Source organism: Pan troglodytes, chromosome 16, assembly GCF_028858775.2.
Source record: "Pan troglodytes isolate AG18354 chromosome 16, NHGRI_mPanTro3-v2.0_pri, whole genome shotgun sequence".
Taxonomy (NCBI): domain Eukaryota; kingdom Metazoa; phylum Chordata; class Mammalia; order Primates; family Hominidae; genus Pan; species Pan troglodytes.
This window is the reverse complement of record NC_072414.2, coordinates 40,459,300-40,476,647: the sequence shown is the minus strand read 5'-3', so window position 1 is coordinate 40,476,647 and position 17,348 is coordinate 40,459,300. Positions and strand designations below refer to the sequence as shown.

The 17,348-nt window shown below is 37.7% G+C and overlaps 1 protein-coding gene across 2 annotated transcripts in view; it reads left to right on the top strand.

The window, feature by feature from the left end:
* Window positions 1–17,348, top strand: part of FBN1 (fibrillin 1) — a 235,420-nt gene that overhangs the window by 155,356 nt on the left and 62,716 nt on the right. For both annotated transcript variants that reach the window (XR_008539304.2, XM_001149266.6), the window contains exons 26-35: window positions 1,197–1,322; window positions 1,449–1,577; window positions 2,253–2,378; window positions 2,490–2,615; window positions 4,185–4,307; window positions 5,741–5,866; window positions 7,904–8,029; window positions 15,046–15,168; window positions 15,319–15,441; window positions 17,012–17,137. Coding sequence is in view for 1 of the 2 variants with exons in the window: in XM_001149266.6 (XP_001149266.4) it covers window positions 1,197–1,322; window positions 1,449–1,577; window positions 2,253–2,378; window positions 2,490–2,615; window positions 4,185–4,307; window positions 5,741–5,866; window positions 7,904–8,029; window positions 15,046–15,168; window positions 15,319–15,441; window positions 17,012–17,137 (1,254 nt within the window). In the remaining variant the exon portion in view is untranslated. The remainder of the gene's footprint in view (window positions 1–1,196; window positions 1,323–1,448; window positions 1,578–2,252; window positions 2,379–2,489; window positions 2,616–4,184; window positions 4,308–5,740; window positions 5,867–7,903; window positions 8,030–15,045; window positions 15,169–15,318; window positions 15,442–17,011; window positions 17,138–17,348) is intronic.

The following is a 17,348-nucleotide window of genomic DNA, read 5'->3' as shown; positions in this document are numbered from 1 at the left end:
TTCGGTCCAAGAAGTCCTGGGGGTTAAAATTGTTCTGTATGGGGAGATAGTTTCAGATAGTTTCTAGGTGGCTCTCTTAAATGTCAGTTACGTAAACTCAAAGGAACTTTAATTTTGCTTCCAAAAGCTATGGTAATTCATTGCTGAAGAAGGACTTGGTGTTCTGGAGATTTAATCTCCCAGTTCTGTCTCACATGTAGAAATTACTTGCGTATTTCTTGAGTGTTTGGTCTTGTTTTGGAAAAAGGCCCCATAGTGGGAAACTCAGGTCACATGTTACATGTATGCAGTTTTCTAGTGTACAAGAAGCTCTTTAAATTATATTAATGAGATCTTGAGCTGGACGCGGTGTCTCCTGCCTATAATCCCAGCACTTTGAGAGGCCAAGGTGGGCAGATTACTTGAGTCCAGGAGTTCAAGACCAGCCTGGGCAACATGGTGAAACCCTGTGTCTACAAAAAAAAAAAAAAAAAAAAAAAAAAAAAAAAATAGCTAGGCATGGTGGTGCACACCTGTAATCCTAGCTACTCAGATGGCTGAGGCACAAGAATTGCTTGAATCTGGGAGGCAGAGGTTGCAGTGAGCCAAGCACACCACTGTACTCCAGCCTTGATGACAGAGCAGATCCTGTCTCAAAAAAAGAAAGAAAGACATCTTAAGGTATATACATTAAGAAAATATTTTTAAATTGTACAAATTATTTGCAAATAATTTAAATTATAAATTATATCTTTGAAATTTTTGTATTTTTGGCATATCCAAAAAAGCACCAAACAGTATTAAGTGAATATCTCATTCTGCTACACAGTCAATTGATAGCTGTAGGATAATATATTCTAATAATGTTCTATGTGCTTTAAGTATAGATACTAGTGGTTTAGAATATATTATCTATTCATTCAGCAAGTAGTGGTTAAATATTCACTATGTGTCAGGCAGTGTGCTGGGCCCTAGAAGTCTGAATAGACACATTATTTGCTTCTTTAACAATGCTTTATAAAATGTAGAAAGTTGAAAGGCTAGAAATGTTTACAAAGTCATATATCTCATGGATCATCACACATTCTTGGAAATGTGTACTGCCAAGACCTTAAATCAAGAACTTCCAACCTTCATGATTTAAAATGGTGGGCACTGAGACCTCCTGACTGCTTGCTCATAAACTTATTTTGCCCCACATTTTCTTATTCTTGAAGATATCAATGAGTGCAAGATGATACCCAGCCTCTGCACCCACGGCAAGTGCAGAAACACCATCGGCAGCTTTAAGTGCAGGTGTGACAGCGGCTTTGCTCTTGATTCTGAAGAAAGGAACTGCACAGGTCAGTTAATGAGCCTTAAGGGCCAGGAGAGGGGACGTCCTTTAAAACTCTTTATCTTTAACATATTGTCGCAAGAATTAAGGCTGTCCTGAGACTCATTTGCTGCCACTTGCTGTTTTTGTGCAGACATTGACGAATGCCGCATATCTCCTGACCTCTGTGGCAGAGGCCAGTGTGTGAACACCCCTGGGGACTTTGAATGCAAGTGTGACGAAGGCTATGAAAGTGGATTCATGATGATGAAGAACTGCATGGGTAAGTTTGGGATCATTTGATCAACACAGAAAGAGAAGGATTCCATGAAGCTTTGATGGCTCATAGCCTATGTTCCAGGTTCTTCCTGCTGCCCCAGTGCAACCAGTGAAGTTAGGAATCAGTCTGCAACAGGGGGAGACTGAGGTAGAAAGAATGAGGGAATTCATGCTGTGGGTTTGTGGGTGATGGCGGAGACCAGTTGTGGGCCCTTGAGAAGTGAGTTTAACACCTGAAATGGATACCCAGGTGGAAGAGAGGACAATTGAGACAGAAGCTGTAGTAGAGGTCCCTTTACAAGATGTCTGTCCAACACTTCTAGAAAAGGTGATTGATAAACTTGTTGCTTTAGGTCTGGTTTCCTAGAAACAAAGTTTGAAATGGAGATTCTTGCAAAAGTGGTATTTCTTACTGTGAGCAAATTCTCTCAGAAGGTACTTGTCAGGAAGTAAGGAGAGCAGGGTAGTGCAGGAGAAGAAAATAAACCAAGTGTTTGGCTGCATTTTGGTTTTAGTCCGATCCTGCAGGGAGCTCTGGTGTATGAATAGCACCAGAGAGTTGTCCCACCTTGAGACAAGGAGGTCAAGATGGACACCCAGCAATGGGTGGGGGAGGAGTGCTTGGTCTGGTGGAGGAGATGAGGCCCTCACCTTTAACATGGTCATTTCCATTTTGCAGATATTGATGAGTGTCAGAGAGATCCTCTCCTATGCCGAGGTGGTGTTTGCCATAACACAGAGGGAAGTTACCGCTGTGAATGCCCGCCTGGCCATCAGCTGTCCCCCAACATCTCCGCGTGTATTGGTAAGGAGAAAGACTTTCACACCATTTACTTGTGGTCAGTTGTTTGAATGACATCACTGCCAAAGTTGGAAGCTTATGTTTGGGTGTTTGTTCTTCTTATTTTCCCAACAGACATCAATGAATGTGAGCTGAGTGCACACCTGTGCCCCAATGGCCGCTGCGTGAACCTCATAGGGAAGTATCAGTGTGCCTGCAACCCTGGCTACCATTCAACTCCCGATAGGCTATTTTGTGTTGGTAAGTTCTTTTTTATTTTATGTTATGTTATGTTATGTTATGTTATGTTATGTTATGTTATGTTATGTTATGTTATTTCATCTCTCCCTAATACACTCTATGTACTCTGAGTTTTGTTTTCATTGCTACTTTTACTTATCTTTCTTGTTTCCCTGCAATATTCTTTTTATAGTGGCTCACGATCTTTGGATCTCATCTCCATTATCTGTTTAAAGAGCCAGTTAAGTGAAGGACATAGGATGTTTTAGCTCTAATAAGCATAATTTGACCCATGCCGTTTGGATAGGGAACAGTAGCAGCATGTGCTTTGTCTACACACATGCATACCAATGCACATTAACAAATGGTAACTAACCACCTGAAATAAACTAAACACGGTGAGTGCTGTGGAAAAGAGCAGAAAGCTGAGTTGAAATCACTGCCCTTATGTGGTTTAGATCAGCTAAAAGATTTCAAAAAATAACTATTGGAAAGAAGACCATGGAATGTTCATATCTTACACTGCAATTGAGGCTATGCCTGGCTCTCCTTAAAGATGGGTGTTTGTGGGACAAGAATTTTGCTTTGTGGTCAGCCCTCTGTAGGTTTAGTCGTGCTGTGAAGAGTGGCACAGACAGTCCTGTGGCTTTATTGTGCCCCGAGTCAAAGTGAAACTTTGTAGAAACTGCCAGTTTTTGCCTGGTTTGGGGTGTACACCATGTGGAACTGCCAAGTCTCACATGGTTTCCACCCAAAACCATAAATCAGCCCAAAGTTTTCTGAAACATGGCCCAGGACAACTCAGAACTTCAACTCAGGTTATTGAAAAAGATTGGAACCTCAGCCAATCAAACTGAATTTCAAGTTTATAAGTGAATCTGTGGCCAAGAGAATTTCATCCACGTGCCTATTATCATAACTGAGATGTGTTCTCCTAGCACCCAATACTTCTCCTGCATTGCAAATGGCACATCATGCATGGTGCAATTAATTGTTCATCTGTCTCCTGGCCACAGTGTAATCATTTTGAAGTCATAGATTGTGTCTGTCCCATTCACTATTAGATTCTCATCTCTAGCATATAGTAGGTATGTCATTAACATTTGTTGAAGGAATCAGTGACTGTCAGTTGCCCTAGAATGCTTTTTCCCCTTTATTTGACCTATGCCTGGAAATGTTAAAAATGTGCCATGCTCATAAACACAGAGGGAGGTGTGTTAGCCCATTTTTGTGATACTGTAATAGAATACCTGAAACTGGGTGATTTATACTGAATAGAAATTATTAGTTCACAGTTCTGGAGGGTGGGAAATCCAATATCAAGAAGCCAGGATTTTGCATGGTCCTTCTTCCTACGTTATCCCATTGAAGAAAGCACGAGGGTGAAAGAGAGCAAGAGGGGGCTGAACTTGATCTTTTATAACAGCACCGATCCCACCATGAGGGTAGAGCCCTCATAGGATGATTACCTCTTTTAAAGGTCCTGCCTCTTAAATAGTGTTACAATGGCAGTTAAATTTCAACATGAGTATTGGAGGGGACAGACATCCAAACCATATCAGAAGGTGATATTATTTTCATTTCTTTTAGACATTGATGAATGCAGCATAATGAATGGTGGTTGTGAAACCTTCTGCACAAACTCTGAAGGCAGCTATGAATGTAGCTGTCAGCCGGGATTTGCACTAATGCCTGACCAGAGATCATGCACCGGTGAGTAGGTTCTAGCCTCATGTTGAATCTCTCAGTAGGTTCCTAAGTAAAGTAGTTTAGGGCCCAGGCTTTGGAGTCAAGCAGGCTTGAGTCCAAACCCTTGTTTGTCATATATTTTAACTGTATCCTTAATCAAGATACCTATTATTAGAATCCTCATCTATAAAATGAAGTTCAAATTGCCTGCATAAAATAGTATTTACAGAGCTTACCATAGTACCTGGCATATAATAAATGGAATATAAAATACATTTTCCTTCATTGACCAGACTTTTGAAGAGTTTGATATTTTGGCCTAATTCAGTGCAACTCCAGGTTTATTCCTTGAACCATTGACAACAGCATCACCTGAGAACTTGTTAAAAAAATGTAAAATCTCAGGCCCCATTCCAGATCTACTGTATCAGAAACTACTGAGGTAGATCCCAGGAATTTGTTTTCACAAGCTCTCCAAATGGTTTGGATGCATGCTAAAGTTTGAGAACCAGTGGTCTAATTTACACTTCCTTTTGTATCACCCTGGCTGCGAGAGCTGTGAGCCAGGTAGAGGTGAGAAACAAAGTGGGTAATAACATAGGCTTTGATTTTGGCTTGGCTTAAGAAGAGAATTTGGATTTAGGAACCAAAATTGTTTTACTGACCTAGAAAAATGTCCCTTAAAAAATCTAGATATAAATTTGGCTACAAAAATTGTTGAAAATAAGGCCAGGCACGGTGGCTTACACTTGTAATCCCAGCACTGTGGGAGGCTGAGGCAGGCAGATCACCTGAGTTCAGGAGTTCAAGACCAGCCTGACCAACATGGTGAAACCCCATTTCTACTAAAAATACAAAATTAGTTGGGCGTGGTGGCACATGCCTGTAATCCCAGCTACTTGGGAGGCTGAGGCAGGAGAATCGCTTGAACCTGGGAGGCGGTGGTTGCAGTGAGCCAAGATCGTGCCATTGCACTCCAGCCTGGTGACAGAGTGAGACTCTGTCTCAAAAAAAGAAAAAAAAAATTGTTGAAAGTAAATATTATTACTAAGAGCATCTAAGTAGGTATGGTTATTTCAAGTAATTCTTACCTTAAAATATTGCTAAAACAGTTGATAGAATTCAGGCATTTATAATTTGACAATAGGGAAAATAAGATTTATAATAATTTTTGAATGATAAATTAAATGAAAGAAAGATTTTAAATAAATAATAGACTTTTAAGCAGGTATGGACGTTGCCCTTGAGCAGTATATTATAAATATTGAAAAATATTTTTTCCTTTTTTACCAAGGATAACCCAATGGGCTAGTTTATGCAAAGCTTCATTTGGATTTGAGAGTTAATAGTCTTATGCTAGTAGGCTAAGTTTATTTGACTGCAGTCAGTTAATGTTTTCTCACTGAACAGTGGAACCAATATCAACAACCTGTGGTTGTTGGTTTTATTCTTTGCAGACATCGATGAGTGTGAAGATAATCCCAATATCTGTGATGGTGGTCAGTGCACAAATATCCCTGGAGAGTACAGGTGCTTGTGTTATGATGGATTCATGGCATCTGAAGACATGAAGACTTGTGTAGGTAAGCAAAGAAGACAGAATTTTTCATCTTGTCTTGTTAGTCATAAGCACTGTTAAATTACATAAAGTTAGTTTGGGTCAGTGATGGAAAGATTCCATAGGAAAAGTAAGGATATTTAGAGGCACAATACTCATATTTTAACCAGCATTCCAAAGAGAGCTTTCTTGTGGCTATTAAATGGTACTCTTGTCAGATATGTTATGAAGAGTGACTGGCCATTCGTCAGCTCCAGATGGACATTTCTTTTATGCCTATCCATTACTTTTGTCCACTTAACCCTCCTTCTGCTTTGACTAACATGTAGGCTTTTTAAATCCTTGACTAAAGGCAAACAAAATTTACTTCTGACAAGAATGCAGTAAACTTTAGAACTGATCTATTTGTTTTGTATAGTTTCTATTGTTATGCCTTCAAATTTGATAAACTTTTCTTCTACGATCTCTAATCTGCCTTTCCTCACATACAGTGTATTTTTCATCTCAGATGTTGTAGTTTTCACCTCTAAAAGTTCGACTTGGGTATTTTTTCATATATTCTGTGTCTCTGCATAAGTTCAATCATTCCTCTAGCTGTTTGAACACATGGAATACAGTTATAACAACTTTTAGTGTCTTTGTCTCCTAATTCTGTCATCTGCATTAGTTCTAGGTCATTTGAATAAATTGACTTTCTTCCTTATTTTAGGTCATATTTTCCTGCTTCATTGAGTGACTGGTAATTTTTGATTGGATGCCAGATATTGTAAATTTTGCCTTACTGAGTGCTAGATATTTTTGTATTCCTAGAAATATTTTTGAACTTTGTTCTGAAGTGTAAATTACTTGGAAACACATAGATCCCTTTCAAAGTCTTGCTTTTAAGCTTTTAAGCTACACTTAGTCTAGGGGTAATTTTGCTCTGTTAGTGAGGTAAGAACCTTCTGGATGTTCTACCCAATTCCCTGTGAATTATGAGGCTTTCCAGTCGGGCTGGTGGGAACAGGCACAATCCCAGACCCCCTGTGAACTTTGAGGATTGTTCCCTCTCATTTTCTTGGGTAGTGCTTTCCTCAGCCTTGAGTAGTTTGTTTCCTTATGTGAATGTGCTGGTCACTACTCATCTGAATACTTGCAGAAGACTTTTAGCAAATCTCTGGCATTGCTTTCTTCCGTGTAGCTCTCTCCTGTCCTTTACTCTGCCCTATGAACCCTAACTACCTCAGCCTTCCAGGATGCCCAGATTCATCTCCTCGACTCAAGGACAGTGCCTGGCTCCATCTGGTACCTCCTCCTTATGCCATGAAGTTAAAACTCTCCTATTCAGTAATCTCGGGCAATTGTAGGATTCACCTAGTTTTTCTTTCTCTCAGGGATCACTGTCTTTTGTTGCCTAATGTCCAATGTCTAGAAAACCATTTTTTAAGGTATCTATTGTCTATTTTCTTTGGTTGTTTCATCTGAGAATATAATTTTAATTCCTGTTATTCTATCTTGGCCAGAAGCAAGAGTCTGGTATTGATTATACTTACATTTTTATCACATTTATTTTCTGAAAGCCTTTGCTGAAAAATTTTAAAGTCCTAGAATTAAAATGAATGTCATAAAAAATGAATAATTTTTAATTTGGAAAAGAAGTGAAGTCTTAAACTACTTACACTAAGACAACCAGTTCATCTATCCTTTCTTTCAAAATATGAAAACTAAATTGTTATCATCATGCAGACTGAATTAAACTTTTCATCCTGCAACAGAGTATGCTGTTCTAAAAAGTTTTCTAGACTGTCACATAAACGAGCTCTAAACTCAGCATGGAGCCCATCTGTTTATTTGATTACCTGGCCTGCTGCTTATGGGCCAGATGAAAGCCAGTCTGAATAATGAGCTTGCAATGTAAAGAATGAAGAGCAAATGTAAATTGGCCTCTAAAATTTAACATCGTTTTTCTGAGTGAAAGCATTTTACCTTTTCTAATGTATTTGTCATAGTTATTATGTCTCGGGGGGAAAGTATTCAATGATATCAAATAGCTACATATATTAATAGTATATATGTTTTACAGATGTCAATGAGTGTGACCTGAATCCAAATATCTGCCTAAGTGGGACCTGTGAAAACACGAAAGGCTCATTTATCTGCCACTGTGATATGGGCTACTCCGGCAAAAAAGGAAAAACTGGCTGTACAGGTGTGTTTGTTCAAGTAGAACAATAAAATATTAAGTAGTTAAGAGATCGGTATCATAATTATAGATTGATACATGTTTTAAAACTCATACATTTTAACTATATTATAAAACATTTTGCATAACATTTTTCATTAATTTAGCTTCCACTTCTTTGAAATTTGTCATCGTTTATATTGGATCCAAGTTGCAGGTTTTTTTCGTGACCTGTGGGGGAAAAAAGGTGTATTGAATAAATTAACACTGTAAATAGCACATTTTTATGAGGTTAAAAATCACATTTTCATATCAAATTAGTGAACATGCTAATTACCAAATATTCATGGCCCTTTACTGAAGCAAGCCTTTTCCAATAACCTCCTTTGCCAACACTTCATGTAAGGTTTATAACTGGAATTGCTCTTTAAAGGAAAACATCCTACAATTCATATATTTCATCAATTCTCACTAGTCTTCCAGTGCCTTAAATAGGAGTACTTTTGATGTATTAAGTCGTATTAGTCCAAGTAAGTCTTTATTCATGGGACTTAGCAAATCTTATGAAGTGATAATGAAACCATTTGCAATGTTGTCTATTACCAATAGCACATGAGAAAATGTTTTCACAATATTTGTAGGAGACTATCCTATTAAATGCCAAATGGAAGAAGTTACTCTGTGGTAATGACATTGTGTTTAGTTTATAAGTGTTTAGTTGGTATTTTCAAATATGAGGCAATGACATTAAGTCCATGGAATGATATAATAAAGTTTTACTCTAGTTACTTATATTAATTTGACAGATTATGGCATATAACATAATTTAAAACATAATGGAAACCATGGTGAGCTTGAATTAGGTAACTGAATAATTTCTTAATAAATAACAGTCTTTAATTCCAAAAACCAGTTTGGCAAGCTCTTATGACTTAAAACAAACATTAAAATATTTGCAGATTGGCAGTGTGGCAAATGTGCAGATCCTCCTCTTAATTATATCAACATATTTCAAGAAAACACCAAAATATATTTATTATTGTTTCAAACTGGCCAATAATGCTATTTCAAATTTATTGATATGTAGGATAAGGGCAATAATATTACTGTTGGTTCAAAAATAACAGATGCTAGCCAAATTATGAGAAGAAGCATGAAGCTGGAATGTTTTCATTTTCACTATGCTACTCCTTACATGAAGCCTGTCTAGGGGTCCATTCTGATAAATGGCACAGTGTTTAAACTCTCAACTCCTATACGGCCTCTCGGTACAAATGGTGCCTAGCTTTGTATGTCTATGGTTCAAGCTTTATTTTTAGCTTCCAGTATAAATATAGGACTTGGTAAGGGATGATGGTCTGGCAGTAGTGAAAAGAAAGGTAAGATAGTTCTGTATTATGTTTTAACTAATAGAGGATAATACTACTGTTTTGTTAAGCTGAGCACATTGAAATTCAACCCAGAGGCAGTGATGCTTATGAAAGAAGTTAATCTCATGGAACAGCCTTCATTCCCCATAAGAAAGAGGTCTCTAGAATTCAATGCTCCAAATTCTAGTTAACTGGGTCATGTGCAGTGGCTGATTATTTTAGGCCTTACCCTGAAGAAAGCTTAAATTTTCATGTTATTTAATGTAGTTTTAGGTAAATGACATATAATATATACATGCTGTTGGCGTAGTGCTGGTCAATAAATAAAAGCTATTGTCAAATGAAACATAGACACAGTGTCTAGAGGCCATTTTAGTGAAAGCCATTGCTTCTAGTCTATATCTATTGTCCATTGTTTTGTTGTTTCATTTGAGAATTTAACAGTCTAGCAAAAATTTTATGCTACTGTTTACTGATTCATGCTTGAACTCAGTTTAAAGAAGGAAAATCTTACTCTTTATATTGAAAGGCTTGTTTTTTGTAGTTGAATTTGCACAGATACTAAGACCATGGTAACAGAGCTGTGCACTACAGTTGCATGAAGTGACACCAGCTTTACGTTAAGAACAGCAGCCTTTGAGTCAATCACATGAACATAGATTTGAAGTCAAAGAAACACTTGATCCTCTTCAAATCTTTTTCATAGATTTGAAGTCAAAGAAACACTTGAGCTCTTCCTCCAGTTTTAAAAATTACAGCCTAAAATGATTTTCCAATTTGCTAAAATCCAGCTAGCACTGTAGGAAGACTTGAGTTTTATGCCCCTTTGATACCAGAGTAACATGGCATGTGATATTCTCATCTGAAGGAGTAGTACCCTGAATTGTGTTCTTAGTAAATCCACTCATTCATGATCTTGAACAAATCACCAGGGTGCTCTGCAGTTACTCAAATGTTCTCCTTGGGTAAGTAACAGCCCTGACCTGCGGAAGGGCATCACATTTGATTGGAAATGGCTTAACCAAACAGTAAGTTTGGTATACTTGAAAACGTGTTTTTAAAAATCTGGGGCAAAATGTTTTTTGAATCCCATGTCACTAAGGCTCTTTTAGCTGCTTTTAGTTTAAAATTCGTGTCATTCACAACTTAGAACACCGTCAGGTTACCTTGGTGATGGCTTTGCTAATAATGTTCCAGGCAACTAATGTAAGTAGAGATAGGTATCTTGCCTAATTGGATAAGCAAGCAGACAAAAGGAATATGTCTACTTATTTATCTATTTATTTGTTTAGATAGATTATTGTTTAATGAAAAGAATTATGAAAATATGTATGCTATTTTATAAGGAGAAATTTTGTTTCATGAGAACTAAGAAAAAGACCTCTGGGCTCCATTACAGTTGTGTCTAAATATTTCAGCTCCCTGTCATTACTGAGTATTTCCATTTTAACAAATAAACATGTTTTTTCCCCCAATCACTTTAGCAATGTTCAGAATCCACCCACTGACTTACATTCCCAGCCCACACAGATGCTAAGGGTTTCTTTTTACTCCGTAAGCTTTGTTCAGACCCTGGGTATTGCCAAGGGGGAATGTTCCATTTAATGGAGAGAGAACACATTTGCTTGAAACGCAGAACACAGCTCTTCTATCCTTGGCTTAAGTGGGCTGGATTACAATTTTTCTATGACCCAATGTAAGGCTTCTGCTGCTTGTTCTACATAATTAAGGCCCTGCTAGTTGTCATCTTTGATGGGTGGTCCTGGCTTTCACAAGCTAATTTGAAGACCCTACCTCCCATCATGTGCTTACTTAGTTAATGAATAAAGCAAGCATACCATTAAGTGGAATTAAATCAGACTTGTTTTCAGTTAAAATGGCGGGATTTCTGGGTAATTCCATATTGGAAACTAGCTGGTTTCTTTCACAAGAGAAATGTCTCTGGTGGATCTTGGTTCATAGGAGAGAATCATATATTTCAACCACCAACAGTCAGTGAGAATTTGTGTTCATTTCCTTCCAGTTCCTTATCACTGCTAATTTTCCTTCACTGGCTGTCGGCCTGTGAAAACTCCATGGGTGTTCAGTTAATAGTGTTGGCTCGAATTTGGATCCAAATTAAGAAATCCAAGTAGCCTTCACGTTTGGCCTCTCCATTCACGGTAACGCCCTCTTCCTCAATGCCTAATCAAGGAGTTTCTGCAGTGCACAGCTCTGCCAGGTTAGGATCCCGGAGACAGATGCCCAGATGGCAGGGAAGGCAGGTGTTTGTGTGGGTGATACAGCCTCTCCCTGCGTGACTGTAAGAGGAGGCCACAGCAGCCCCGGGCACAAGCCCATACTTGGATGACACACTTGCATGGGACATACCCAGAGCCTGTGAGCAGGGTCTGCTCACACCACACCCTTGCCCTTCAAGAGAGCCATGCAAGAGGACCTTTGAGTCTTTGTGACAAAGGTTTGGTGGGGTTAAGAAGGTTGCGGTGTCACTTTAAGTTTGAATTTCTTTGCTTTTCTTGGCTTATGCTATTCTTAATCTTAAAAAGGAATTTTCTGTTTGCAGCAAACTTGTGCAGGAAAGAGAACATTTTTACAGAAAGAGATATTCTTGGCAAACATGTACTATGTTTCCTTCATGTTATTGAAGAGTGTTTCAATACAGCATTTTTGTTTGCTTGTTTTCCTTATGGCTCACTTTCCCCTTCTGTTTGCTTTTATGATGAATTACAGTCCAAGTCTGCCACAGAAACAATTAATGAATGATAGTTGGTGCATGCATGCACACACACCCACATGCAAAAACCTTTTATTTGGAGATGCTTTTATACTTTATAACCACTTGAAGTCTCTCCAATTGTTACATACTGAGAATGTAAAGCATTGAGATAATAACTTATACAAATAGTCACAAAATGGAGAATTGAATATTGGCTCCTGAGTTACTCTCTCCTATTACCCAAAAGCCCATGATACACAGCCTGTTGTAAATATAGTTTCTTTTCACCTTGAAAACATTGCCATAAAACTGAAAAAACTTTCTAAAATTGTAAATTTCTATTAGCATATTACTGATGATTTTTAAAGGAGACTTTCCGTTAAAAAGAAATGATAATTTTCTTAATTGCAAGATTAAACATGGAAGGTAAAAGCCATATGAAAATGATAATACTCATAAAATAAGAGTACCTTTGGTCATTAGAAAACTGGAAAGAAAAAGATTACAGAATTACTAGATTAATAGGTTGTGGTCATCTCTGAAAATTATGCTTAGTAGAAGATATTAGTGAGTATTTCTATAAGTCAGTTAATATTCACCAATATTTTGGTAACTCCATAAAGCAAGGCTTAGAATAAAATCCTGATATGACTAAAGAAATGCGCTCAGCTGGGCGCAGTGGTTCACGCCTTAATCCCAACACTTTGGGAGGCCAAGGCGGGTGGATCACCTGAGGTTAGGAGTTCAAGACCAGCCTCACCAACATGGTGATACCCCATCCTTACTAAAAATACAAAAAAAAAAAAAAAAAGCCAGGCGTGGTGGCAGGCACCTGTAATCCCAGCTACTAGGGAGGCTGAGGCAGGAGAATTGCTTGAACCCAGGTGGCAGAGGTTGCGGTGAACCAAGATCGCACCATTGCTCTCCAGCCTGGGCGACAAGAGCAAAACTCCATCAAAAAAAAAAAAAAAGAAAGAAAAGAAAAGAAAAGAAAGAAAGAAGCTCAGCTAGGCAGCTGTGGCCCAAGGGAAGGAGTGCCAATCACCAGATGGGGAAACTGAGTTTCAGGAGGTCCTGGCTCTGCCCCTCACTGACTTGTAGGGCCCAACTTCTTTGTCTTCTTCTGAAAAACTGAGATTGGGAGAATGGAATTACGAGTTCTTTCCACTTAGAAAATTCCTTGATTCTATAACATCTGGAGGCTTTGATACTTATGCAATTGAAGCTTTTTGTGTCCACATAAGATTATTTGTCAGAGATCATGACAAATATAGGAGAGAAATTTAGGCAGAACTCCACAAAAATGGTGATTGCATTACCTCTGAGGTGTTGCATTACCTCTGAGGGGAGCAATTACCTGAGGCAGAAAGAAGTTTCGACAGCCCTGCTTGGGAGTATTTGTGCTAGTTCTGCGGGATCTGTTAGGTCAGGTATGGAAAGACATACATTCTTGAATTCCTGTGCCTACTTAGCACTGTTATCCCTGAATTGGCCTTCCTCCTCATTTCCCTGGAATGTGCCATGCTCAATTATTTAGCTGGTTAAAGCTCCCAGTCACAGTCTAAAGCTATGTGTCTCTCTTGACCTGCAGTAATAACTTGATAGGTCCATGTGGCTGCCAAGGTTACACTAAAATCCACCTATACAATGTGTCATGACTGAAAGGACATTCTTCCAGGCATGCTGCTTCATTTTTATGATCATTAGTGATATTATAAAGTTCTTTTGTAGGAGCAATCTGTTCTTATTTCATTTTGTGTTTGCTCTAGAAGTTATGAAGAAGCCAAAGATCCCAGGACCATTTCAGAGCTTCAGATGGAACACTTGGCAGATAGCATGTTTGCAAACACTTTCAAATCATTTAATTGGGCTTCATAAGTAAACAAAAAGGCAAACATGAATTACTTGCCCAGTTTCTTTTTCATGCCACTATTCAAGTGTTCACTGGAAATTCTTGCAGTGTTTTGTATGGCAAAATTGTTCTTCTTGACCTAAGATTGGTGTTAGATGTTGGTTTCCATATAGAGTACCATATTTATGAGTTCTTGTTCTTAGTTAATGACAAAGTTGATTATGAAGGTAACCCATTATAGAATGGGCTCGTTTTGGAAAATTTTCACTTAGTACTTTATGTTCTTTTCTGTAACATATTTATGTTAGAGAGTCTATCTTGGCTAAAGTTGACAATAGAATTTTGGAGAATAGAGCATTTTGGAAAATTTGGAGTCTTTTAGTAATGTGACCCTAATCTGGTATTCCTTATATTCTGACAAAATCCCCATTGGATTAACTTGAGTTTTACATGAAATATACAAGAAGGCTTGGCTCTCCAATGTGCTAGGACTCTAAGAAGCTAGGGAAAAGATGGCTTATATACTGTCTTAAGGAACATTTTCTGCAAATGCTTAAATTAGCAATACCTAAAGGAAAGCTTTTGTAGAAATAAAGCATAATTAAATAACAGTGTTTTAAGTTTAAGAATAAAATATATTTTATATATAGAATATAATGCAAAAATTTTCTAATTTGCCAACAAGTTTGTATTTTTTGTCTATACAAGATATGAAAATAATGTGCATCATTACTCCATAGTTGACTTACTAAAAATACTAGCAAAAGAAAATATATGACAAGGAGTATTAAAACCATAGAAAGTTAAGCAACTCATTTTTTATGGTCTTCAGCTGTAAAAAGTCACTTTGCAGTGACTGGAAACTTACACTAAAATATGGAAAATAATTAGAGTTAACAATAGCTAGTACAATCATATTGTTATATCTTTATAATTTGAAATTTAAAGCTGTTTGATATGTGTAGAGTTTATATATGGATGCAAAACCAGTCTGTACTATACCATGGGAAGTTTGAAGGCAAGTCAACTTTTGAATATTACTTATTTTAAAAACCAAAAGACATTTGTGCTGAGCCTTTTTCTAAATCACTGCTCATTTTTCCAGACATCAATGAATGTGAAATTGGAGCACACAACTGTGGCAAACATGCTGTATGTACCAATACAGCAGGAAGCTTCAAATGTAGCTGCAGTCCCGGGTGGATTGGAGATGGCATTAAGTGCACTGGTGAGTAGGAAAGTAACAGAGGTTGCTTATCAAGGACTGCATAGATTACACATATGAAAATATTAATTATGTAAAGTTATTTTAATTTGTGTATTATTGGTTTTAAATACCACCCTTTCTGTTAATAATGATATAAACTTTTTCTATAAGATCTGGACGAATGTTCCAATGGAACCCATATGTGCAGCCAGCATGCAGACTGCAAGAATACCATGGGATCTTACCGCTGTCTGTGCAAGGAAGGATACACAGGTGATGGCTTCACTTGTACAGGTATGTTCACACTGGAAACAACCGTGTCAATACTAGTCAGAGAAGCCAGGCATTCCACATTTCTCAGGCTAGCAATTCTTTTTTGAAGACTGGGTCAGTTAATAGAAAAGATTCATTATTTGGCACTAGATCCCTGTGGGAAAAAAAAAAATTGGAACCAGGTCAATTAGGGAGACCTCAAAAGCTTCTCGATAGATAGATAGATAGGTAGATAGATAGATAGATAGATATTTAGGTGCCATTATCACATCATTTACAGTGATCTGTGCTCTAACATAAAATGATACCAAAAAAGTCATACCATTCTCCACCTCAAGTCAGCTAGGCCTTATAATAGTTACAATTGGCATATATATCATTATGTAACTGTATATAATGATGTCATTAGTTTAAACAAATCCTACTTCCTTTTATATGCCTAGCCTTTATTTTTTTTGCCTATTTCTCACCAATGACTTCCTTTCTGTACCAACACAAGGATAAGCTTGCTGTAGGGAACTATGTAAGGAGAAGGGATTAGATGTTCTAGATTAGAAGAACAGTATGTATTTTTCTCCAACAGGCCATCATCATCATCATTATCGTCATCATCATCAACATTCCATATTGGTATAAGTAAAAATTTCAAACCTGCTATGGAATTCATTCACTTCCAGTTTTGCAATAATATATTAATGAAATTTTCTTTTTGGCTCTAATTAATAGCCATAGAATTAACATAAACTTCTATACACATGTAAACATACATGATTAGACTTGTCATTACATAAATTATACATATACTTACATGTGCATGTATTTACAGACAGCACTTTTTATATCAGAGCTCTGGAGTTAAATAAAATAGTAAGATCCATTAGCCATTAGGTCGCATAGCTGCTCCTATAACTTAAAACATTAATTTATCCTGAGCACTTTGTTCATAAAAAGTCATTTAAGCACAATAGAGGCTAAGGCTCATTAAGTGATTTACCTGGAATTTTTTTTTATTCCCTGAAAGTTTTATCTCAGATGAAATCATTTTTGCCTAACTTATTGATGTTTTGTCATCAAAAACCTCCCATCATTTTGAGAACATATTCAAATTCCATGTATTAGGCATGTGTGGTTTATGTGTTTGATATTTAAATGCCTGTGATTATTAAGAAAACTAGGTAGAGATTAAGCAGATGGAATTTTTCTTCTCCCTATGGTTGCCATTCTTTTGCACTTTTGGTGCCCATCTAAGCTAAGCCTGAAACTTGAGAAATAGACACAAACATGATGTGTCATTTCCTGTCATGGGTGTGCCCTCCATGCGGATGACCCTTCTTGAACAGGCCTTAGTTTGCATGATTCCTTCGGCTTATTCATTTTATGTCATTCAGGGTAAATTATCATTCAGGATTCTGAATCAGCCCCATGTAAATTGCATATTCAGTGTTAGCCTACCAAAGAGAAAAATAAATGACTTTAAATGTGTCAAATTGAAGTTATGCCAAAACATTGCTGCACTGGAAAGTTGTTAGACCTGAGGAATTAGAAAGCCACTAACCGAGGAAGAGTAACGTGTGTTTCTTTCTGGCTGTAGACCTTGATGAGTGCTCTGAGAACCTGAATCTCTGTGGCAATGGCCAGTGCCTCAATGCGCCAGGAGGATACCGCTGTGAATGCGACATGGGCTTCGTGCCCAGTGCTGACGGGAAAGCCTGTGAAGGTAACTGATGGGGAAGCCGCTGGGAGCCTTGCCGGGCTTGATGAGATTAGGTTATTTAAACATTCTGGATGCTTTTTTTTTTTTTTTTTTTGAAACTGAGGTGTGTTTTAGCTTCATTTCTAAGCTGGTCAGTTCAGTTTGTAGAGGGATTAGGTTTCCAGCTGACCATTTCTCTTGCTGCACAGAAAACCTCAGCTGACTGGCCACAAGC